The sequence below is a fragment of the Cynocephalus volans genome, chromosome 3 (assembly GCF_027409185.1).
Source record: "Cynocephalus volans isolate mCynVol1 chromosome 3, mCynVol1.pri, whole genome shotgun sequence".
Taxonomy (NCBI): Eukaryota; Metazoa; Chordata; class Mammalia; order Dermoptera; family Cynocephalidae; genus Cynocephalus; species Cynocephalus volans.
Window position 1 is genome coordinate 138,400,662 of NC_084462.1, and position 25,315 is coordinate 138,425,976.

The 25,315-nt window shown below is 35.6% G+C and overlaps 1 protein-coding gene across 7 annotated transcripts in view; it reads left to right on the forward strand.

The window, feature by feature from the left end:
* KTN1 (kinectin 1) overlaps positions 1-25,315 on the forward strand; it is a 109,622-nt gene that overhangs the window by 14,115 nt on the left and 70,192 nt on the right. For 4 of the 7 annotated variants that reach the window (XM_063090667.1, XM_063090668.1, XM_063090669.1 and 1 more), the window contains exons 1-5: positions 12,966-12,984; positions 18,756-19,303; positions 22,505-22,642; positions 24,018-24,188; positions 25,149-25,279. In XM_063090667.1, coding sequence (XP_062946737.1) covers positions 18,784-19,303; positions 22,505-22,642; positions 24,018-24,188; positions 25,149-25,279 — 960 coding nt within the window. In that variant the 5' untranslated portion in view covers positions 12,966-12,984; positions 18,756-18,783. Of the gene's footprint in view, positions 1-6,268; positions 6,442-12,965; positions 12,985-18,755; positions 19,304-22,504; positions 22,643-24,017; positions 24,189-25,148; positions 25,280-25,315 lie in introns of those variants that run through there. The other 3 variants (XM_063090670.1, XM_063090672.1, XM_063090671.1) reach the window with 2 other exon arrangements.

A 25,315-nucleotide genomic window follows, 5' to 3' on the forward strand; every position in this document is an offset into this window, starting at 1 on the left:
AATTTTGAATGTTCATAGTATGCAGTGCTTTAATTATGTTAACTAGGTGATTTACACACTTAAACTAATCTCAGGCCTTGGTAATTCAGTTGGTGAAATCACAAAGACTGCTTTTTCTTGGAGTAGGCAGCCTCAGGTGGTTCTTATTAAGATTAGTACTCTCCACTATTTTTTGTTTAGGTTTCTTAGTATTGGGAGTAATAGCAAAAGAGTGCAGCCACTTTTTTTGATAAATCTTTTTTTTTTTGCCATTGTAGATTTAAACATTTGTTAAAATATAAAAATTACACCTATTTCCAATTCCTAATAATTATATCTACTTTTTGATTTTTTTTCTTTCATTGCAGCTTCAGGAACATTGTAAGATAAATTTCTATTGTGATAAAATATCCTTGATTTTTATATTTCAGAGTATGAGTGAACACAGATTGGATTGATATATACCGTATTTCTGAAGGTTTATTTTGAAAAGAAATCCAAGGGAAGTATTCACAAGTACTACCTGAAAGAAAGTGAGCCGAAACGCCTGATACCGGTCAAGCTTTATTAAAGGAAAAGAATCTGCCGGGCTGTGCTCAAAGTGGAGGGCAGCCAGGGCTGCCCTCAAAATGGAGGACAGCACCAGATGTGGGGGTGGGAGAGCTTATATGAACTCTAGGGTGCCAAGGGCTGGCTGATACAATTAAGGTGGGGCATTACGCTAATGTGGAAGCTATGTGATCAGGGTGGAGAACTGCACCCTTGTGGAAGCAAAAGGGTTTCTGTTTCTCAGAAATCACGAGGTTTCTAATAAAGGGAAGGGGGGAGGGGGAAGGGGAGGGGTTGGGCCATTTTGTGCTTGGCCTTGCCTAAAATGGCACCAGTTATGTTCAGAACCTGTCACTACCTGTATAAAGTTATTTATGTTTAGATGGAAACCGTTTTTTTTATCTTTCTCCCCAGATTTATGCTGGATGCACTTTAGTTAATGAATATTTGATAGTACTATGCATTGGGCACTGTGCTAGGCTCCCAGATAGTAGGTGGGAGAGAAATATAGTTGAGTAGGACAGTCAGTCGTTTGACATGTTAAACTTTGGGTATTATAAACTAAACCTTGCATAGGAAGTGAATAAAAATTCTTTAGTGAATGTTTTTTAAACCATAGTTCTTAAGGTACAGTTTCAGAGAATGATGACCATGTAAGATTGTGAATGTAAAAGCAAAGGCCTTGTGAATCAGAATGGGAGAATTTCTTAATTTTTTAAAGATTCTTTTTCTTTAATTTCTCCATGGGTTAATAATCAATTTATTAACAGAAGTAATGTTCCAGAAAAATCTGAAAATAAGGATGTGTAGGTAGCCCTACCCTATTTTAGTTTCTTCATTTGTATGTATTTGTAGTTAGACTATGTGTAAGATTTTGCTGTTTATTCATAATTTTGCTATTTGTGTAGACTTTGTACCTCTTTCCTTTCTCTGAAATAGCAGTGATAGGAATTTGTCTGTGGAATGACATTAAAATCAAAACTGAAATGTAGACTGACTTTGTACTTGGAAGCTTGTAATTGAGGGGCAGAGGGAAAATTATTCACTCTTTTTCCTGCCTTTCTGGAAAGTATTTGGGATAAAAAGAAAAAAAGGTCAGCTATAATCTCTAATGAAAGAGTATTGGAGTATTCTCAGTCACCCATATTCTGGTTGGGAGAGATATTGCTCATTTAATAAAACTACAGTATAGATTAGTAAATTTAAGTAATTTAGTCATTTTAAGTAATTAGTAATTTTCACAGTAAGCATTTTTAATTGTTTGCTAACATGAGCAGTCAGCTTGATTTGTTACACATAGATGGCAAATTTATTGCTTCTGAAAACTAGTGTTCCAATTTTATTTTTGGCGGTTCACTGGTGGGGAGATCTGAACCCTTGACTTTGGTGTTACGACATTACACTCTAAGCTCTAACCAACTGAGCTGATTGGCCAATGTTTAGCTGGGTCTAGAATTCTTTGTTAATGGTTATTGTTTCTATGGAGATTTTATTCCATTATCCTCTGGTTTCTATTGCTGGGTAATAGGTAAGCCTAATTTTATTTCATTATAGGTAATCTTTTCTGTGTTGCTTTTAAGACATGCTTTACATCTTTTGAACTGATACAGTGTTACTACAAATGTGTACAGCCATTTCAATTTTGTTTTTTTGTTTTGGTGGCTGGCTGGTGCGGGGAACCAAACCCTTGACCTTGGTGTTACAAGGCAGCGCTCTAACCAACTGAACTAACTGGCTAGCCCAAATATGTTTAAATATGTTTTTTATTTATTCTGTTCAGATTTTTGTTGCCCTTTCTGAATTGGAAGACTCCCATGTTTCAGCAGTTTTTGAAAATTCTCTGCTATCATCTCATCAAAGATTACCTTTATTTTTTTCTCTCTTTAAATTTCCATTTGACTTATTGGAACTTCTCATTGTAGCCTTCATGTCTATTAATTTTTCTTTCATATTTTCCCTTACATATCCTTTTGTGCTACATTGTCAATTTTTAATCAGATCTTTCTATTTGAAAATTCTTCAACTTTGTGTAATTATCAGTTCATTTAGTTTTTAATTTCTGAGTTTGTGTGTGTATATGTACATATATGTCTATATGCACACACAGGTACAAAGTTTAATTCTTTCTAATCTCTTTTTTTTAAATGACTGTTTTCTGTGTGTCTGATTTCTTTTAAAGTTGTAATGGCTATGTCGTGCATACTCTTATTGGTAGGCAAGGACCACTTGAGACCAAGATGTTTGATCCTTGAATCACATGATTTGTTAGACACACAATCTTAATTTAAACACACACACAATAACTAACCTTAACCTACTTTCACTTTAAACCATATGATCCCTTAAGGGCACACTGCACACAACTCCTATTCTTTATCCTGTTAGGAACAGTTCAAGGATCTTAATGTCTCTGGCATGAAGTTCTTTCCTGGCCACCAGGAACTGGATGGAGTGTGATTAATGATCCTTGAGAATGTAGCTTGAGAGCTGCGTACACCTGGGTCCCTCCTCAGTACAGCAGAGGCAGCGCTGAAGGGTCCTTGCCCTTGTGGGCTAAAGGTCCTGTGGGCTTCAACAAGATTGGCTTTCACCTCTGTGTGAGAGTAGCCCACGCCAAGAAGTGTCATTTCCAATCTGTTTCTGTCCACTGGACCAAGGATCTGAGCGACTGGCCAGCAACCTGCTACAGCTGACAGATGCAGCGAAATAAGTCAGTCACACTGCTGTTTAAATACTCTTTTGACTGGTGAGGTAGTGTCCGATGTCTGTTGTGGTTGATAAGTATCCTTATTCAGGAGTCATGGTCAAGTCCTCCCAAGTCCAGATGGTAATATCTCAGAAGGGTATGATTGGTTAAGTACCAGGGCATTCACATCACGTGGACATGTCCTGCTTAGGCATGCCAAGTTCATGATGCAAGTTCCCTTGACCAAGGTCCCTCCATCTTAAATTAGCACGAAGCACTTATTTGGCACTCCCAACAGGCTGAAAACATTTTGTGTAGTGTCTGATATTCTTTTATCTAAAATTCTTTAAAATATATTCTCTAGTGGTATCTACTAGCTCTTGTTCATCTTTGATTGTAAGTTCACCTTCAACAGGAGTGTATCTGCAAACACTATACTGGGCAAACTAGGTTGGATAGGAGTTTTTCCAGAGGGGTTTTGTTTCCTTCCCAAGAGTACCAGGGCTTTCATGACCTTGGAGCCATTTTTACATTAATATTGTTGGTAAGAACGGGTGGGAGTGTTCTGGATTGGCAGAGACTGTAGATACACATCTCAGTCCATGGTTATAAAATCCTAATGGGTACTTTTTTTCTGACTTTTGAAAAAGCAGACAAGCTTTTCCTTTTTATGTGTTTTCTCATTGTGTTAATAGGGGAATTTTTTCCCCCTCTTAGTCTATCTTTTAATGACTGTGGACCCCTTGGAAACTCTCAGTTTCATGTACCTCGTCTCATTTCCACTTACACAACTTGCAGCCCAAGGTTTCCTGTGTTAGCTTAAATGTTCATTAACACTTTCGGTTCTTTCTTGGTCTCCCCTAACCACAGAATTTCCCGAAAACTTGCCTATTTTAAAGCGAAACAATTTTTGTTATTTTTTTAATTGAAAGAGTTTTAGCTCATATTGCTGAAGATGGATTTCCTGAATTAGTTTTTAAAATTGTGATTTAATTTATAATTAAAAAAATATAATAGATTTAATTTAACTTTAAACGAGCTGATGGTGGGAAAAAGTAAACATTCTGAAGGACATAAGGTGAAAAGTTACCAGGAAAAGTACGCAGAAGTCACCACAGAGTTAATGTTTTCTGATGTGTTCTTCTAGGAGTTTTCTGTGTATTATATAAGCATAACTGTCAGCTGAAAGGGAATTTTCTCTGTGTATTGTTCTGTAGTTTGCTTTCTGTATATGTTTCGATTTATTTAAAATATACTTTGAATGTCTTTGCATATTACATGTGAAGCTCTACTGTAAGCTTGTTTAATCATTTCCCTAGTGCTGGGCACAAGGTTCTTTCTGGTATTATAAAGTTACATTGTTAACAGTAAACACCCTGAGTATTTCTTTGTATTTGTGTAATTATGTCGGTTGAATAAACTATCTGGAAAGGAGTTTTCTTTGCTGAAGTGTATGTGCTATTTTTATACTTTGGCTAAGGCTTTCCCAAATTTCTCACTAAGTTGCACTAGTTATACTCTAACTGACACTATGAGAGCACTGGTTTTTATACTCCCTGGCCCATCCATGCCTTTAAATATTTACCAACCATAGTGAAGAGAGGTAATATATGCACACATGTAATTTTTTAAAGACAGCTTTATTGAGGTGTACAAAATTGGGATTTTGTAATGTTATTTTAAAATATATTTTTACTTTGTCTTAGGTCTTTTGATTTTAGTCATTTGTTTTTGCCATAAACACTTTATAACACTTTCTAGTCCGACTTAGCAATTTTTTTTCTTTATGGCTTTGGCTTTTGTGTGAGATATTGCAAAGCCTTTTATAAAACAAGGTTATTTTTAGAATGCAAAAAGATATATTGCTTTTCCTCAAGTTCTTTAATGGCTTAGTTTTTATCCTTTAAAGCTTTGATTCATATATAATTGAGTTGGGCTTAATTTTTCCTCAAATGGCTATCATTTATGCCAATACTACTTGTTAAATCTATTTTTTTTTTAACTGTTTGATTTGAAATGGCACTTTGACAATATGTTATAAGCACCACACTCTCCCAAGTGAGCCACGGGCTGGCCCTACTTTGACAATATGTTAAACTCTTCATATGTATTTGGGCTATTTCTGTTGCATTTATTTGATTGTTCTTGGGCAAGGTTTAAAAACTGTTTCATAAGCCAAGCTTTTTCAGTAAGTTCCCTTGGAGTCATTTTGGATAGTATTTGACATTCTTGTCATTTATAGTTCATGTTTAGTTTGTTAAATGATGTGTTAAGTATTATGTCTTTTCTGGGGATAGGCAAGAATAAATATAACATTTGATCATTGTAGTACTTTCATTTTTGAGTGACCTAAGGTGATGCACCTGAGAGTTGTTTTATCATCCTATCGTGTTCAACTTTAATACCCTAGCCAAACTTCTCTAAGGGATGATAAATTTTTGTGAATGACAAGTTTTGAAGTAGGTTTTCTGTTTGCTGGTAAATTTAATTGAGAACAAGCACCAGCTTTTAGGACTACCTTGTGGTAGTGGGATTGGACGTATAGTATTTGGTAAGGTTAGGGTAGAGATAGGACCACAGGCAGAAGTTATAGGGATATAAGATTTTGGATCAAAACTAGGGAAAACTTGTCTGACACCTTTCTAAAGAAATAAGGGGCTTATGGGAGGTATTCATTCCTGGTTTTTAAGCATAGACTGACCATTCAGCTCGGTCTGATCTCTGAGTGGCTAGTTGGCTTAGATGGCCCTTTATATAACCCCCAAATCCTGTGAAAAGTAAAGGTAGGTCAAGACTGTAGATTTTAGGGGGGAGAAAAGCTTTTGTACATGGTATAGCTATTTTACAGTGACATTATTGGTACGAATTCCATATCCTAATGTTAATACTTGAACAGTTTTGATAATTTATGTTCGTCTTTGGAAACGGATTATTTTTGTATTGATTTGAAATATTTAGTATTTTAAAAGAATCATTAACTTTTTTGGTATTAAACCTTTCCAGTTGTCCAAGTAAATTATCATAAATTAGTTTTTTTTTTTTTTTTTTTTGCAGAATAAACTTCTAACTAGATTATCTCCTGTGGAAGTATTTTGGCAGCTGGCCGGTAAAGGGATTGAACCCTGGACGTTGGTGTTGTTAATGCCATGCTCTAACCAGCTGCGCTAACTGGCCAGCCCTCCTGTGGAAGTATTTTGAAATGAGCAATGCCTTTTCCTGAGAAAATGGTTAGTTTGGGCTTTTGATGGATAAGCAAAACTGAAAGATATGGATGTAACTTTCAGCAGCTATCAGTTGTGCAGTTCCTTTTTAGTTCCTTGGAGAAACTGTTCAAATTGATTTATCTGTTTTTGTATTAAAAGAAAAAAATTAAGTTTGGTTGAACAATAGAAGTTTCATATATTGTGACTTGATAAGTAAAGGAGAAATTAAATTTTATTACTCATCTCTGGCATTAGTTTAGATTCACTTCAGATTGGGGTAGCAGTACTTTAGAAGTCGTATTCCTGAAATAACTTAAGGGGGTATGTTAATAAGATGTGAGACATAGAAATAACTGTATGTTGTAGTTTAAAAGGAGAAATTGCACCACAGCTTTGAGTGGTAGTCTGTAAAGTTAATTTTAGAAAAGATGTTGTAAATGGAGTTCCCATGTTAGGGAACTCAGTGTTTGATCTACTAGATTATTTTGTTTTTTTGGTTACTTTTTTTCCCTTGTATTTTAGAAGATAATTTTCTAATTTCATTGTGCAGTCTGGGGCCATTATACTTTTGGGGTAGTGACTAAGTAGGAGAATAGGAATTTAAATGAGTTTTCAATTTTGATGGCCATTTCAGAAAATGGCTAATGGCTTTGTCTGTTTTTCTCATTGGGTTGTCTTTTTCTCATTGATTGTAGCATTTTCTTTTTAAAAATTCTTGTTGCAGATGTAATATATCTATAAACATTTAAACATATAGAAGGGTATGAGTCTACCTATTTTCTTGTGTTTTCTTTAAGTACTTTATATTTTTTCTTATGTTTAAAACTTTATCAGGATGTTTTTATTTGATCTGAATGATCCAGCCTTTCCTCTTCTGATGTGACACAACTTAAACTAAATTTTTGTATCTATTTGGATTTGTTTTAGATTTTGAGTTCCATCACTGTCTGTTGTTTTATCTTTACCACACTGCAGTATATTGCTGCATCCCTATATTTAAGACTGTCTACTGTCTGACAGAATTCTATGCATATGTACTTAGAGAATAAGTATTCTGGGATTTTAGGGGGGAGAACTAGCCGTAGATGTACTTGAGCTGGAAGAATAGGACCACACTGAGGCTTGTGTTAGGTTTTTTTGCTCTGATTTATAGGTACTGTATACTTCCCTCCTCAGCTAAGTTCATTTAAAGTCAACAAATCTGTTTGTGAACACAGCTGTATTAGTCTGTTTTCTGTTGCTGATGACAGAATACCTAAAACTGAATAATTTATATAAAAACAAAATTTATTTCTTACAGTTTTGTAGGCTGAGAAGTCCAAGGTCCAGGGAACACATCTGGTGAGGGCCGCCTTCTTCATGTGGACTCTGTACAAAGTCCGTAGTCATGCAGGCAATCACACCACAGGGGCTGGGCAAGAAGGCTTGTTAACATGCTCACTTGTTCTTCTTATAAAGCCACCAGTACACATCCACGATAACCTATTAAACCATTACCTATTACTCCATGAACATGTTGATCCATTCATGAGAGCATAGTCCTCACAATCCAATCACCTCTAAAAGGCCAACCTCTCAACTGCCACATTGGGGATCAATCTTCGAACATAAACTTTGGAGGGGACAAATATTCAATCCGTAGCATTCTGCCCCAGCCCCCCAGAGCATATGTCTCACATACAGATACATCTGTTCCATCCCATAGCCCTCAAATCTTAACTTGTTCCTGCACCAACTCAAAAGTCCATCTGTGAAATCAAAACAAGTTATCTACTTCCAAGATATATTGGTGGGATGAGCATAGAGTACATTTTCCCATTCCAAAAGGGAGCAACAGAAAAGAAGAAAGTAGTAACTGGCCCACAGCATGTCTGAAATCCAGTAGGGCAGGCATTAAATCTTAAAGCTGGAGAATCCCTTTTGACCCCATGTTCGTCATTCTCTGCACATTGGTGCAAGGGTTGGGCTCCCAAGTGCTTGGGAAGTTTGGCCCCTATGGCTTGCCTGGGCTTAGCCTATGCTTCAGCTCTCCGAGGCTGGCATTCCACACTGGTAGCTCTACAATTCTGGGGTTTGGTGGTGGACCCACTCCCATGGTGCCACTAGGCAAGGCCCTAGTGGGAGTTCTGTGCTGCAACTCTGACTCCACATTTCTACTCAGTGTTGTTCTAGTGGGGGCTTTCTCCAGTTACTCTGACTCTCCAACAAATCTCTGGCTGGGCCCCCAAGCTTTTTCATATATCCATTGAAATCTGGGTGAGGGCTGCCATGTTTCCACAGCTCTGGCATTCTGTGAGCCTTCATACTTAACACCACATGGATGCTGCCAAGGCTTCTGGCTTGTATCTTCCGAAACTGCAGGTCTAGCAGCACCTGGGGCCAATTTAGCCATTGAAGCCAGGGTATGGGGAGCAACAGCCTGAGGGTGGCCCTGAGCAGCGAGCCTGTGGAGTGTGCCCTGTGCCTGTTCCCTGAAACCATTCTGCCTTCCTAGGTCTCTTGGCCTGTAATGGGAGGTGGAGGTAGCCTTGAAGATCTCCAAATGCCTTCAAGGTCTTCCACTCTCTTGATGATCCATTCCCTATGTACTAAAGTCCTTATCAGATGGTTGCTGGGCTACATCCTCGGTTTCTTCTGAACATGCTTTTTCACTTTATGTGGCCAGGCTGAGAGTTTTCTAATTTCCTTGCTCTCTGCGTTCCTTTTAATTATAAATTCTATCTTTAAGTCATCTCTTTGTTCTCATTTCACTGTATGCGGTTCAAAGCAGGTATGCATTAGTCTAAATGCTTTGCTCCTTAGATATTTCTTCTGCCAAATTGTTCATCATTTTTAAGTTTTGCATTTCATAAAGCCCTTGGGTATGTACACAATCCAGCCACGTTCTTTGCCAGTTCATAACAATGGTGATGACCTTTCCTCCGCTTTCCACTAAGTTTCTTTTCATTTATATCTGAGTCCTCCTCAGAATGGTCTTAACAGTTCATATTTCTGTCAGTATTCTGGTTACCACCTGTTTTAGTCCGTTTTGTGTTGCTATAACAGAAATACCTGAGACTGGGTAATTTATAAAGAACAGAGTTTTATTTGGCTTATGATCCTGGGACAGCTGCATCTGGCATGGGCCTCAGGCTGCTTCTACTCATGGTGGAAAGTAACAGGCAGCTGGCAGGTACAAGCAGATCACGTGGCGAGCAGAAGCAAGAGAAAGAGGGAAGGTGCCAGGGTCTTTTTAAGCAACGAGCTCTTGCATGAACTAATAGAGAACTCACTCAATCCCCCCTCCCCCAGGGAGAGCATTGATCCATTCATGAGGGATCTGCCCCCATGACTCAATCAGTTTCCAACACTGCCACATTGGAGATCAAATTTCCACATGAGTTTTGGAGGGGACAACACATCCAAACTAATCACCACCATTTAACCAATCTTTAAGAAGTTCCAAACTTTCCCTGGTCATCTTCTGAGCTCTCACCAGAATCGCCCTTAATACTCTTATTTTCAGCAATCTAGGCTTTTTCTAGCCTTCTCTGCATTCTTCCAGTCACTCTCCATTAGCCAATTCCAGAGCTGCTTCCATCTTTTCTGTTATCCAAAATAAGCAACACCCCACTTCTCGGTACCAATTTTCTCTATTAGTCCCTTTTTCTGTTGCTTATAACTGAATACCTAAAACTGGGTAATTTATAAGAAAATTTATTTCTTACAGTTTTGGAGGCTGGGAAGTCCAAGGTCCAAGGAACAGATCTGGTGAGGGCCTTCTTTGTGGTAGGGACTCTGCAGATTCCCATGTTAATGCATGGTATCACGTAATGAGAATGCGAGAGTGCTCATTAATGTGCACACTTGCTCTCCTTAAAAAGCTACCAGTCCACACCCATGATAACCCATTTAATTATTAAGCTTTTACTCCATGAATGGATTAATCCATTCATGAGAACATAGTTCTCACTATCTAATCTCCTTTTAAGGTCCAGTCTCTCAATATTGCTACATTGGGGATCAAGCTTTCAACATGAGCTTTCGAGGGGACAAATATTCAACCCAAAGCCACTGCGGACCTCCTGCATTCAAATTTTTAAATTTGAGAATAAAAATGAACACAATTCATAAAGAATAAAAAACTTAACAATATAATAATTGTAATGTGTTTTATAGTGCCTCCAACACCACCTTTTTTCGCTTACTCTCAGCTAGTGACTTTGCTTCCCATTTCATTAAAAGAATAGGAATATTAGGAAGAGAATTTTCACTAACTTCTACACCATATCTACCTCTTTTCCTGTGCCTATATTCTTCCTTATGTTACTATAGATGAACTGTCTGTGCTGCTATCTAAATCCAATCTACTTGTACACCAAATTCTGGCCTGTCTTGCTATTTGAAAACAATGCCCCTCATTCTCTCGCATCATCAATATTTCCCTTTCTACTGGATCATTTTTGTCATATTATCATGCTGTAATTTTTCTCCTCTTTAAAAACTTGACTCTTAACCTCATTTTCCTCTCCAGCTTCTCATTTCTCTGCATCCCTTCACAGGGAAGCTGCTTCAAAGAGTTGTCCACACCTACTGGAGTTCTTCTAACTCTTGAATTAATTTCAGTCAGATTTTGATCACTACCACTCTACTGCTTTGGTCAAAGTCACCTGTAATGTTGCTAAATCCCAAAGTCAATTCCTAGTTTTCATTGTACTTTACTTATCAATAACATTTGACAAAGTTGGTCCATCTCTCCTCCTTGATACACTTAGCACCCAGGACAGTATGCTCCTAATCTTCTAACACTCCTTTTCAATTTCCTTTGCAAGTTTTTTTCATCTTCCTGTTGTTGAATTGTCCAGTGGCTCAGTCTTGGGACCTGGTCTCTATACCTATTCTCTTCATGATTTTATCCAAGCTTTAAATATAATCCATATGCTGAATATTTCCAAACATATCTCCAGCCTGCACTTCTCACCTGATCAGACTTTTACTTCGCTGTCTCCTGGATATCTCTACCTAGCTAAAACCTAACTCCTGATTTTCAACCCCGACTGTGCCCTTTCCAAAACTCAGTAAAGGGCAACTCCATTGTTTTTGGCTTAGTCTAAAAGCTTTGGAATTGTCTTTGGAATTGTGTTTGTTCAGTGATACCCCACATCTAGTTCATCTGTAAATCAGGTGGCCTCTACCTTCATAATTCATATCTAGAGTTAGACCACTTCTTACTACTTCACCAGCTACCAACTTGCTTTCATCATCTCTGGATTATTTCACTGGCCTCCTACAGTTTCCCCTGCTTTCTCCCTAAACCCTTCCCTACTCAGAACCCTCCTGAGAGTACTAGCCACAGTCCTTTTAATAGCCTGGAAGAAACTACATCGCTGTCCCTTTAGATTGCCTTTTTAACCTCATCTACTTTGCCTCTGGTTCATTTCACATGAACTACTTTGTTCTTGCTGCTCTTGCTCAAATATGCCAGGTATCCCTGTCTTAGGATTTTGTGCTTGTTCTTCCCTGATTCTCTCCATTCTGTTTTTCACACACAGATAGTAATGTGGCTCTATCCCTTATTTATTTCAGGTATTTTATTCAAATGTTATTTTTTTCAATGAAATTCTCCCTGACCATTCTATTTAAAATTCTAACTACCGTCCACTTTCCTTCTTGCCATGTTCTCTGTTTCTCTTTCCTGCTTATTAGTATTTTTGCTACTTATTACCCTTTCATATACTGTATTTTATTTGTTGATCTATCTTCCTTTTATTAGAATGTTAACTCTATCAGTACAGGATTGTGGCCCTTTTATGACTATGCAGAACATTCTAGAACAGTGCTGACGTATAATGCTAAATGAATGAATGAATAGTAAAGACTTGTGGAAGGCAATAGTTGAAATGAAATATTCATAGGTATAATATGAGCTGGGTTTTGAAGGACAGGTGAAGATTTTTAGATTTGGTAGTAGGGAGAAGGAGAAGTGCTTTAAATTGAACTTAAGAAAGTGGTTCCGTTGGTTGTCTGATTTAGAACCCATAGTAGCTTCTTACTGCTGATTTTGCCTTAATTGAGGGCTGATCTTTTCCTATTGTTTTTTGCCATTTCAACTACACTTCAACCACAGTAGTCTTTATTATTCATTCACTCATTTATTTAGCATCAATTGTATATCATCATTGTTCTCTTGAGTTTATATTTTGATTGTTTTTTTTTACTTGTAGAAGTCCTAATTCAAATCTGCCTAGTCACTTTTGATAGTTTTTCTTTTTGGCTCATTTAAAAAATTCCCTCATTTCTTTATGTATGTACGTTGTAATCTGTATCTGTTAATTCCAGTATCGGATCTAATTCTTTAGCTTTTTCCACTACCTCCTGATCATGGTGACTTATCACATGTTCTCTCATTTTGGATATGGGCAGATACCTGGATAACAATCTTTGAGAATCTTGAGGAGTATTCTACCAAAGAGGGGGTATGCATTTGTTTCTGTCACATATACTCTGGGCACCACCAACTTGGGACCACTTAAATTTTTTGGCTTGGCATTTTCAAGATTATGCAAGTAGTTTGGATCCTAAATCCAGGTAAGAAGAAACCCATGGTACCAGTTTTTAGGGAAGACCCCAAGTGAAGGCAGAATCAGGACAAAAGCTAATACTCTTGACTTCCATTTTTATGCTTCACTGTATTGCTGTTCACCAATCTTAATTTGCTTTTGCTTAGGATATAACTGGAATATAAGTCATTCTTGTTTGAAGGTTAGCAACTATGCAATGCCTAATCTTTTATTTCAGTAGGAGTTGTTCACAAAATATTGTAATTCTGTTGTGGAACAGAAATCTGATTAAATAGATTAAATGATACTTGGCCACCAGTAACAGTGAAAGGAAGAGTCGACACCAGTTGACGATCCACCGGAGAGAGCCCGTTTATTAGGCAGCACACACACACATATATAGGGCTTTAAGGGGAAAGCTGATTGGCTTAAAATACAATCCCTACTTAGCATACCGCATGGGGTTTGGGGGGGAGCTGATTTGGTGTGTAATTCGCGCCGGCGGGAAGGAGAATACGGAAGAGAAGGGCAACCAGCGCCATGATGGGGTGTGGCCGGGAAGGGCTTATGTGATCGGGGTGTGATCCCTTGGGGCATTTGGGTCCCTACAAACAGACTTTTTTTTTGGGGGGCAACTCACTGGTACAGGGATCTAACCCTTGACCTTGGTGTTATAACACCACACTCTAACAATAATGCACTTTTTAATCACTGTAGAGTAGTTACCATAAACCATCTTTCTTAAAAAAAAAAAAAAAGTTCATTTAAAAAAGAGCAACATAAGATGTTATTGTGAATTTAAAGGAAGGGGAGATATGGTATGAATAGTGGCATGTTTGGAATGCAAAGTTAGATTCAGTGTGGTGAGATTACAGAAAGGTTTTTTTTTTTTTTTTTTTTACTTATGAGCACTACTTTTACAAAGAATCTGTAATAATAGCTCTCAGCTTAGGTCTCACAGATACTCTTAGTAATATTTTAATGTATTATATGTTGAATAAAGCTCATTCTTATAGGCTGTTCTGGGAACAGTATGTTTTTAAAGTTGTATTCATTGAGTTGTCCAGACATTGTTGACTTATACAGGAACTTTATGAAATTATGTAGTCTTTGGTTAAAAACTACTTTTTCTGGTTCGATTCTTCCCCTCCCCCAAATGTGCCTGCTTGCTTGTATGTTGTTTGGTATACAAAGTGGAAAAAAATTAACTTTCAGTTTGTATTAGATTTCAGTCTTGCATTTTGATTTGTTAAATTTTTCCTAATGGTTCTTTTGAGTCACCCCAAGTAATAGAACTTTATCAATTGAAGAACAGAAAAATTTACAAAATTAGTTTTTTTGTGTGTCATTTGTTTTAAATGCTCTTTTAGTTTAAGGAAATTAATAGCTGAATCAAGAGCAACTGAAATACCATAGTAGTAAGAAAATAGAATTCAAAATTCTTGTTTTAATTTGGAAGAAATTTAAAAAGTTGAACAGTTAACTGTACATTAAAAATATTTGTAATCTCATTCCCTTCAAGAAAAAGTAACAGTTCTCACTTTTTTTCTGTATAGTCTCAGACTGTGTGCTTGTATATAATTGTTGTGTTCAACATAAATAACTTTTAGCTTTTTTGTTATGTAATGTATTTTGCAGCATTACACAATTTTAATTATTTTAAATGGTTGTTGGATGTTTCTGTAGATGTTCCACACTGAAATCATTTCATTGTTTTACCATTATAAACATTGCAATCTTTCTGTATAAAGTTTTATCCTTTTTGGTTAGGCACTTTGATTGAAATTCTAATAATTGTCTCTAGATTTTTATATTATTTAAAATTTTAGGTTTCACATGTTTGTTATATTAATATAAACAGGTTGTCGTGCCTTCTGAGAAATTTACAAAATTGAAGTGGGATGTAGCTCAATTTTTCTATGAACAAATGTAAGTTATAGGAGGGCAAGTAAATAGATTATTAAAGCTATTTGATTAGCATTCATAACATGTACTCTGAAACATAGAACTTATATACTATTTCTCCATACTGTTAACTTATTATAATTATTATTTTTGGAGTTCTTTAGGGGTGATAGGGCAGGGATGAAAACTCTCATTCTAGAGTTTAACCACGTTTGAAACCTGGGATCCATGTATACCCTTCAGGGAGTTCAGAAACTTCTTAGATTATACATAAACCTTAGTGAGTATGTATACTTTTTTTGTATTTGGAAAAGAGAGTATCTTTCATCAATTTCTTGAAGGATTTACATCCAAGTAAAAGATAAAAAGACACTGATATGGAATGTGGTTTGAGACTAATTTGGGCTTTCTTTCTTTTTTTTTTTTTAATGATCCTATGGATATTTCACTCCTGGTTCACTTGACAGAAAAAATTTATTTACCACCACTGGCTATTTATTGCATTCAGATTGAAATCTATTAAGATTTAGGTGTGATTAGGTTAAAACGTAACTAATGTTACAAGTGGCATGTGATAATATGGGAGAAATTATTAACATTGGTGACTTTGGCTAACTCTCATCTCAAAACCTGAGCCTATACTCTTCTCCATGTTTATCAGTTCAGCAAACATATATCGGGCATACTGTTGATTTAGAAAATTTTAATGACCTGGTTCCTGTCACCTAGACGTAAATTAACTTTGTCTCAACCTCTCCTTCCCCTGCCTTTTATTTTTCCATTGTACCTTCCACCGTTGCCCCCTTTTAAATCTCTTCCCCTAGTTCCCCTCAATTTCATTCCTAGTCCCCTTTGCCTCCTTTTTCTTCCTCGTGTAACTGATGTGTATGTATAATGTGAACCTAAGGTATGTTAATTGATATTGTAGTATTTATTCATTAAGCACTCATCTATTTTGCCAATTTTTAGAAGTAAACAAGGAATTGAACATCTTATGAATTTCTCTTAAAGTTTAAAACTAAAATATTAAGGCAAATGAGACTGCACCCATGATTTTGTTACAACTCTTTATAATTCTTCTTTAGTTATTGAACTTATTATATATAAGTGTATTGGTCACAGAAGTAAAATCATGATTTTGACTTTTTAGCAGCATTGAACTGAATTTTAAAAAGCTCTTAGTATTTATAGTTTTTTAAATTTAATTAAAAAAATTAAAAAAATTTTTTTTGGGCAGCTGTCCAGTAGGGAGATCTGAACCCTTAACCTTGGTGTTATATAGTTCTGTGTTCTAACCAACTGAGCTAACTGGCCAGCCATTAGCATTTATACTTTTAATAGCTATATTTTGAATTGACATTTGCTAATTTAACTCATTCAGATGTTGGTCTTTTAAGTCTCCAGTTTTTATGTAATGTTGCTATGACTATCTTTATATTTGCTATTTCTTCCAAATTTCTTGGGATAAAGAATTAGGATTATTTGGTTAATGGAGTACAAACATTTTCTTGATTCTTAATGTCTTGGTGTTCCGGGTAGGCTCCTCTAGATTCAGAATGAGACTCTGGTGAACTCAAGGATGGGTAATTGAATTGTGTGAAGGGAATCTCGTGAAAATCCAAAGACAGGAAGCATGATTTCTCCAGGCTGGTGTGGGACCTGGAAAAGGAAACTAGAAAATCACCAGAACATTTGAGGAACCAGTGTTTCAGAGTTCTTGCAGTCTCATGGCCTCTCTTCTTCCTGAACATTTGCTGCTTTTGCTTTCTGTACAGGTGGACTTATTTGCTTGATTACAGATTCTGCTTTCCTAACCCAGGCTTGCATGGACTGCAGCTTGCTGTTCCTTACTTCTTTTTGACTCTGACTTGTCCTCGACCTCTTTTTTAAGCTTTTGTGGCTGCTGCTAAGCACCTTAGCCTCTCTTCTTCCCCAAAGCAGAAATTTGAAATGTTCCAACTCATTGTTTTGTCCTTTTTCTCCCCCAATTCCCCAGTCAAATTGAACAGGCTTGTATATCCTATGTATGCTATGCTTTAAAAAAACAAAACAAAACAAAAAATCTATGTTCTTTAAAAGCCTTCCTGGTTGACCAGTTTAACACTTAAGCAGACACAGTAAAATATATCTAGATAGTCCTTGTTAACATGAATTATCAGGGAAGGACAATTCTATATAAAGTTTCTTGTAGTATTTTGTTAGCACATGATTCCTTTTCCCCTTCAACTTGTTAAAAACCTTATCGTAGTAAGTCCAGGGTTGTGTTAATGCTGTTTAAAAAATTGTTTATGTAAGTGTGAAATGTTAAATGATTTTTCAGTCCCGAAGATTAATAGTGTACCTGTTGACCAAACTACTTTGTTCTCAGGTTTTATTTCTGGGTATTTTCAGACTTGGGTCATTGCTGGTATAGCTTGAATCAAGTATGATTTGCATTTTAAAATGGGATATATATATAAATTAATTGAAAGACAGTTAAATTTAATAAACTCAAGTTGATTATGTTAACACTGTGAGTCCTTAAAAAAAAATTCCTATTCTCTTTGTCTTGGCAATTAACACAGACAAGTGTGAATAGCTTTATTTTGTCATGTGAAATTCATGAGTTCTGTTAAAATGGGTCTGGTGAAGTCTTTTATTCAATAAACTCAGATTTATAACTTGAAATCAGATGTTTTCTAAGGTCTAGAATAATTCTTACAATAAAGATTCACCTGTTTAGGTGGAGTTTGCTTTCTTTGGGTCAATAATTTAAAAACTTCAAAAATTCAGATTTATTTGTATGTTAAAAGGGCAAAAAGTTAACTTTAATTTGCTTTCTTTTAAGCTTGTCCTGGGGTTTAATTACAATTGCATTATACACATTGCCTTTTTCCACAACAGATTTGAGATGACATAAAAATACATACCGCTTTTATGTAGATTATATTACTTTGAGATTTAATTTTAGCAGAAACTACCCATGAGGTGAAGGATTTAATATCTGTATTCAAGGCAGATCTGAATGGTCAGATCATGCATTATTTTTTCCCCTGTAGCTATTGGGTTAATCTGAAAGTAGGGCTGATGTTGTACTGATGAGGCAAGGCTTTTTTTTTTTTAAAGCATTTGGGTAGGATTGCTTTTGCAGTGCAGCTTGTTTCATGCAGTAAGGAATGGCTTGAAAAAATCGAGAAAAGCATCTAATTTATAATTTATTTCAATGACAAATGCCACATCCTAACATTTTGATTGTGACTTTATTGTGTTTCCATATCCTTGATATATTCCATTGGATCACGAGGCTATAAGTCACTAGAATAAAGATGCTAACAGTTTGTGAATGATCTTAAATCTTTAAATGAAGAAATGAGCCACCTTTTTATTTTTGTCTGTTTTTTTGCCATCGAGAGTATGGTACTTTCAGTGAATATCAATGTGTTGGTTAATACCTCTTTATTTTCACATATAGTACAGGTTGAATATCCCTTATCCAAAATGCTTGGGACCAGATGTTTCACATTTTGGATTTTCAGATTAGGGATGCTTAAAACCTGTAGTATCACCAACATAACAATAAAAGGAAAAAACTAAATACTAATAAAGTATCAAAAGTGGATATTCGGGGGAAAAAGTAGTGAACATATAAATTTTTCCCTTCTGATCTTTTCACATGATTTAAAAATGGAAGGACGTTATACACTTTTTAGTTAACTCTCACTTTTGTTTCATTGTATATTTGAATTGTAGTTGGCAAAATAATCTAGTATGAGATTTAAACAGCTAACCTGTTTAAATTTGTAGATCAGGTTAGATCTGAAGTGCCACTTGGAATAGCAGGGGTTTTGTGAATTTAATTTTTATAAGACCAACTGAGGTCTCTCTCTTTTTTTTCTCCGCTCTCTCCCCATTTAGGTTTTATAGGATCACAAACAAAAGCACCATGGAGTTTTATGAGTCAACATATTTTATTGTCCTTATTCCTTCAGTAGTTATTACAGTAATTTTCCTTTTCTTCTGGCTTTTCATGAAAGAAACATTATATGATGAAGTTCTTGCAAAACAGAAAAGAGAACAAAAGCTTATTCCTACCAAAACAGATAAAAAGAAGGCAGAAAAGAAAAAGAATAAAAAGAAAGAAATCCAGAATGGGAACCTCCATGAATCGGATTCTGAGAGTATATCTCGAGACTTTAAATTATCTGATGCTTTGGCTGTAGAAGATGAACAAGTTGTACCTGTTCCATTGAATGTGGTTGAAACAAGTAGTGTTCGGGAAAGAAAGAAGAAGGAAAAGAAACAAAAACCTGTATTTGAAGAGCAGATCATCAAAGAAAGTGATGTATCAAAGATTCCTGGCAAAAAAGTAGAACCTGTCCCAGTTACTAAACAGCCCACCATACCCTCTGAAGCAGCTGCCTCAAAGAAGAAACCAGGGCAGAAGAAGTCTAAAAATGGAAGCGGTATTGTAATCTATTTAACTTTATTGCATGATTGTATTTGTCTTAATAACTTTAGATCTTTTGTTTTTATTTTAGAGCTTTTAAATTCATATACTTTGTTAGGTGTGCATACAGAATGTTAAATACTGAGTCTGAGACCAAGATTGTTATTCTTTTCGCTGTCTGTTTTCATTAACATTAATTGCTGGTAGAAATAAGTATTGATCATAAAACAATTTAAAACTAAATTCTTACAAATATGGAAATATGGAAGAGACCTTTAGTGGAAATTTATAAAATCTAACTTTGGTTGTTTTACTAAAACCACTAAGGACCTGTAAATATCAGTAGTTGGGAACTTCTGCATGTATTTCAACCAACACTTTCTAATCAGTGTGATAAGAAAAATGAAAAGATAAATTAGATATTGTTTCTTACCCTTGATCGATTCATTTTGCAAACATTATCATACATTTGTTTTATGGTAGGCATTATACTCAGCATTAGGACTACAGAGATGAATAGTGCATTTTCAGTGTAGTCACATGGTACCTATAGACAAACATAACTAAGTCGTTATAAAAAGTTTAGTATAATCTAGGTATGTCTAAACCAGTGTGGGAATTCTAAGGTAGGTCACTTAGAGTATGTAATGCCAGGAATTAATTCTAAAATTTCAATAAGTGCTAGCTAAGTTTTTTGGAAGGATAGGGAGCGGTGGGATAAGGGTATTCAAGGGACAGGAGTCAATAGGTACAAAGGAAAGGACTTGTGAAATGGTGTGGTCATGTGTGGGACTGCATATAGTTGGCTTTGTATGAAAGGACTTGTGTGTATCATTAAGTCGTTCATGTATTTTAACTTGTGGAGCGTTAAATTGGTTATACTGGATTTTATTTTATTTTACTTATTTATTTTGGTGGCTTGCTGGTTATGGAGATCTGAACCCCTTACGTTGGTGTTATTCAGCACCATGTTATATTGGATTTTAAATATTTCCTTGCCAGCTATGCAAAGGCATGGTACTAGAGAAATGAGTAAGCACCACATGTTTTAGTGGGGGAGAAGGACATGTAAGCCAGTAACAAAATATGATTTATGTAGGTGATATACAAAGTATAGAAGAAATACAGAAGCCAAAACAACTATTTGGCCTCTGTGGGGTATGGGGTGAAAGGCTTTACAGAGGAGTCAGTGCAAGACTGAATCACTTCACCAAGCATAAGTGGGGTCTCATTCCATATCGGCAGAATATCATGTGTAAAGACACGGATACAGGAGTATAGTGTATGGTTGAGCCATGAAATAGGTAGGGAGTGGTAGGGAACAAAGCTGAAAAGATACCAGTGGCTAGATCACGATGGTTTTTGTATACAGAGCTGAGGGACTTCTTAGTCTATCCATCATTGACGATTTTCAAGCAGGTTAGTTAACATGGTCAGATTTATATTTTAGAAAGATTTTTTTGGCAGAACTTGTAAGGACAGATTTTATGGGGCAGTATTGATGTAGGCAGACTAGTTAAGAGGTCATTGTAGTTTTCCAAAGTTAAGATGTAGGCCTGAACCTATGGTAGTGACAGAAGAAATAGAAAGTAGAGAGGTATACAAAATAATAATGACATGACTAACCTCATTATGTTAGGGGTATGGCAGATAAAGGAGAAGACAGAGTCAAAGCTGATCTCCTAAGGGCCAAACCTGGCCTGCTCCCTGGGTTTTTTTTTTTTTTTTTTTTTTTTTACAGCCCATGAGCCAAGAATAGTTTTTACATTTTAAATGATTGGGGAAAAAATCAAAAGAAGAATATTTTGCCAAATTGAGTCAAAACTTAATGTCCATAAAGTGTTTTTGAATGCAGCCACACTCATTTACTTACACGTGTCTGGCTTTCTCGTCACAACGGCAGATTTGAATAGCTGTGATAGAGACCATATGGCCTGTGAAGCCTAAAGTTTTTACCTTTGGGCCTTTTGCAGAAAAAGTTTGCCAACCTCTGATTTGTAGATGGTTGTTAGCACCAAGATAAGGAATATTGGACAGAGACTGGGTATGTATGGAGAGAAAACCTGCAGTTTGTGCCTTCTACATAGAGAGCAACTCAGGTTGCAGTAGGATGTGTAAGTGTAGAGGAGAAAGACTAGAATATACATTCAGAAGCCTTAAGCTTGAGGATAGTAGTTGAAGTCATGGGTGTGGGGGTGTGGATAAGATCATCCAAGGGAAGTATTTAAATTGAAGACATTACCCTGAGGAATACCAACATATAAGGTACTCAGTAGAAGCAGTTCACAAAGGAGACTGACTGCAGAGAAATATTACAAGTGTAAGAAGAGAATTATCATGGGAGCTGAAAGGAGAGAATTTTTTATTTTATTTTTTTATTGTGGTAAAATACACAGAGCATGAAACTTATGATTTTAACCATTTTTAAGTGTACAGTTCTGTGGTGTTAAGAACATTCACATTTTTGTGTAATCTTCACCACCAGCCACTTCCAGAACTCTTTCACCTTCCCCAACTGAAACCATCTCTACCCATTAAACAATTCTCCCCTCCCCCAGCTCCTGGTGAACACTATTCTACTTTCTTTCTTTATGAATTCAAGTACTCTAAGAGCCTCACATAAATGGAATCATATAATATTTGTCCTTCCGTGACTGTCTTATTTCACATAGCATAACAGAGAAGGGAGAATTTTAAGAATGAGGTAGAGAGCAACAGTATGAAATGCTAGAGTAGTCATATAAGGATTAATGCGTATTATTCGTGGAATATGGCATTTGAAACGCTGGGGACCTGAGTTAATCCTTTCATGGAGTGGAAGATAGAAAAATCAGGTTGTAATTAAGAAATGATTGTAGAAAAGGAAGTACAGACTATTCTTTTTTTAATATAGAAGGAAAATGGGTGTGGGAGGCTGGAGTCATAGTGGTGGTGAGGGATTTTATTTTTTAAAATGATAGAGACTTGACCATGCCTATAGGTTGAGTAGGGAATGAGTTGGGAATGGCAGAGGAATGAGATGCAAAAGAAGGGATGAGTACAATGCAGAGCTGCTATAGTGGAGTAAGAAAGCTAGAATGATAAGTTATTGGCAAGAGAGTTATATATTAAACTTTAACATTTTAGTGGCAAAGCATTCTGGGAATTATTTAATTGCTTTTTTTCTGGTGTGTTCATTGTTTGCTATGATGATTTTTTTCATTTATGTTTAATAAAGATGACCAGGATAAAAAAGTGGAAACTCTCATAGCACCTTCAAAAAAACAAGAAGCATTACCCCTCCATCAAGAAACTAAACAAGAAGGTGGATCAGGAAAGAAGAAAGTTTCATCAAAGAAGCAAAAGACAGAAAATGGTGAAATATGTAGATATGTATTTTATAAATGCTAATTCTAGCTAGCACAAGGACCCTGGGGACCTCACATGCTCTTTAATTCCCAGTTTAATGTGTACTTTAACAACTGCAGTACTAATACAAGTCTAAAAATCTCTTTAGCCTTGTGGCTTTGTAGTGCTTTGACGAATGGGCAGAGTAAAAGTTTCTTTGAAATTTAATAAAAAGGATAAAGCATTTATAAATATTCTTATTCTTAACTCTGTTTTGAAGAAAAAAACATATAAACTATATAGAAGAAAAATATTCCTGAAATATTTGTACTTTTTAATATCATTTAAAGATTATGTTTGAGGACATTAGCTAGATCTAGCATTACCCTTCCTTCCCAGTTATTTCCAACAGAATTTGCGTGTGTATATGGTAAGCATCCTGTTAAAAGTGATGGAGCAATCTTAATGTGTTCACAAGTTTCAGAGAAAGATTGGCTATGAAATTGTGTAGATTAAACAACAATAATTGCCAGATAATACTGGGCTGTGATATAAACTGTGCTAGAAAATAATAAAATTGGAAAGGAAAAAGATAAAATTCTATTATTTGCATTAAAATTATAACAAACAATCAGGTATGAGAGAAATATTACCTGAATATATTTGATAAAATTAAGTATATCAATTTTAAACAAAAGAGAACTGTATGTGCTCAAAAGCTCTTTTGTTAAAAGGTAGGAATATAGAGAGATTTCTCTTTGGGTATAGAAGTTTGTATCTCTAACCATCAGACATCAGGCTTAATGTTTATACTCTGAGTTCTTCCCATTAATATTAGAAACAAAATAAGGAGGCTTTCTTCTACTTTTAATGTTATTCTGGAAGTTTTGGTGAGTATAGTAAGATGCGCCAGGGAAATTAGAGACATAACTATTAGAAATGAGCAGGAACGATAACTATGATTTTTGTACTTAGCAAGTGAAAAGAACTTAGTTAAAAATTGTCAATTGCAGTAAGAATTCAGTGAAGTACCAACATAAATAAAAATTAATAGTTTTCTTTGAGCACTAATTAAATGTGGATGAATTCTTATGTTAAAACAGAAAAATAAGAACTAACTAAAGGATGTGTAAGTAGTTTTCAGATACTGTTAGAGGGGATATGCTATATATACATTTTTAGATAACTTGAAGATTTAATATAAAATAATAATTGATATTGTTCAATTAGAGTGTTTTGACTTATTAAATGATGAATATGGAATTTAAAACCACATTGAGCTAGTATTAGAGATTTGAAAATAACTGCATTTATTATTAAATTTAACTGTGCTTGCATGATGTTTAATTACTCTGTTTTTAAAAACCCTGAGTAATTATGATTTTGTCAAACTTAAATTGCAGTCTTGGTAGATGAACCCCTTATTCATGCAACTACTTATATTCCTTTGATGGATTATGCTGATTCAAATCCTGTGGTGGATAAGAGAGAGGTTATTGATCTGATTAAACCTGACCAAGTAGAAGGGATCCACAAATCTGGGGCTAAAAAATTGAAGATTGAAACTGACAAAGGTAATGTTCAGAATGTTACAGTCTGTTGTAAAAACTCATTTTTGAGTTTTGATGGAGTCAAGTATATTTTCTTATAGAAACAAATATATTGCAGAATACTTACAGGATTGTTGTAGTAAAAGACTTATTGGTAGACTTCTAGTCTGACCTCCTCAGTTTTATAGACCTGGGTACTAGAATTTGACTTGCCCAAGGTCCAATAACTATTTTGCTATCTGTTGAGCTTTTCTCTGCTATTACAATCTCTGAGGTGTCTAGGCTAATTCACAACTGCCTTTTTTTTTTTTCCCTAATAAACTATTTTTTAGAGTGGTTTTGAGTGGAAAGTACTGAGTTTCCTATATGCCCCCTGTCCCCACACATGCAGTCTTTAAAAACTGAGAATGTAGCTGAATTATTAAAAGTGCTAGGCCCCTTTGGGTCTGATGGGTGACAGTTCCTTTAAGAAAAGGACATTTGTACCTAATGTGAGAGCCCTGGGGAATCAGAGTAGGTGAGTCGGGTGGTATAGATGCATGGATATTTTTAATGTCAGGATTGCTTATATATGTATTTGATCTCTGTAGACTCAGATTTCCTTTTTATAATTATCATAGAGCTTTTTTTCTCATCTGTGGAATTTGGTTTTTACGTATCTCAGGATTATTGAAGTTAAATGAAAATATTGTGAACATATCTCATGCAGATACTAACATATACTAGATGCTTAAGTGATTTTTTAAAGTGAGAGAATATTGACATTTCAGTATTCTGCAGCTTGAGCAAACTTTTAGTTAATATAATTTATTCCATATTATAGATGATAAACACTCTTTTCCCTCTTGATGGGAGCACTTATTGTTATTTGACCTGAAATGTAAGTTATTGACTTTCTGGGCTAGGAATTCTTGATGCTTACCTTTGCTGAAATTATTACCTATGTCTTAAATGCCAACTTCTTCTTTTTTTTTTTTAATTAAGAAAATGCTGAAGTGAAATTTAAAGATTTTCTTCTGTCCTTGAAGAATATGATATTTTCCGAAGATGAGGCCCTTTGTGTTGTAGACCTGCTAAAGGAGAAGTCTGGTGTGATACAAGATGCTTTAAAGAAAGTAAGCATATTTTTTGATTATGGGCATATTTGTGAG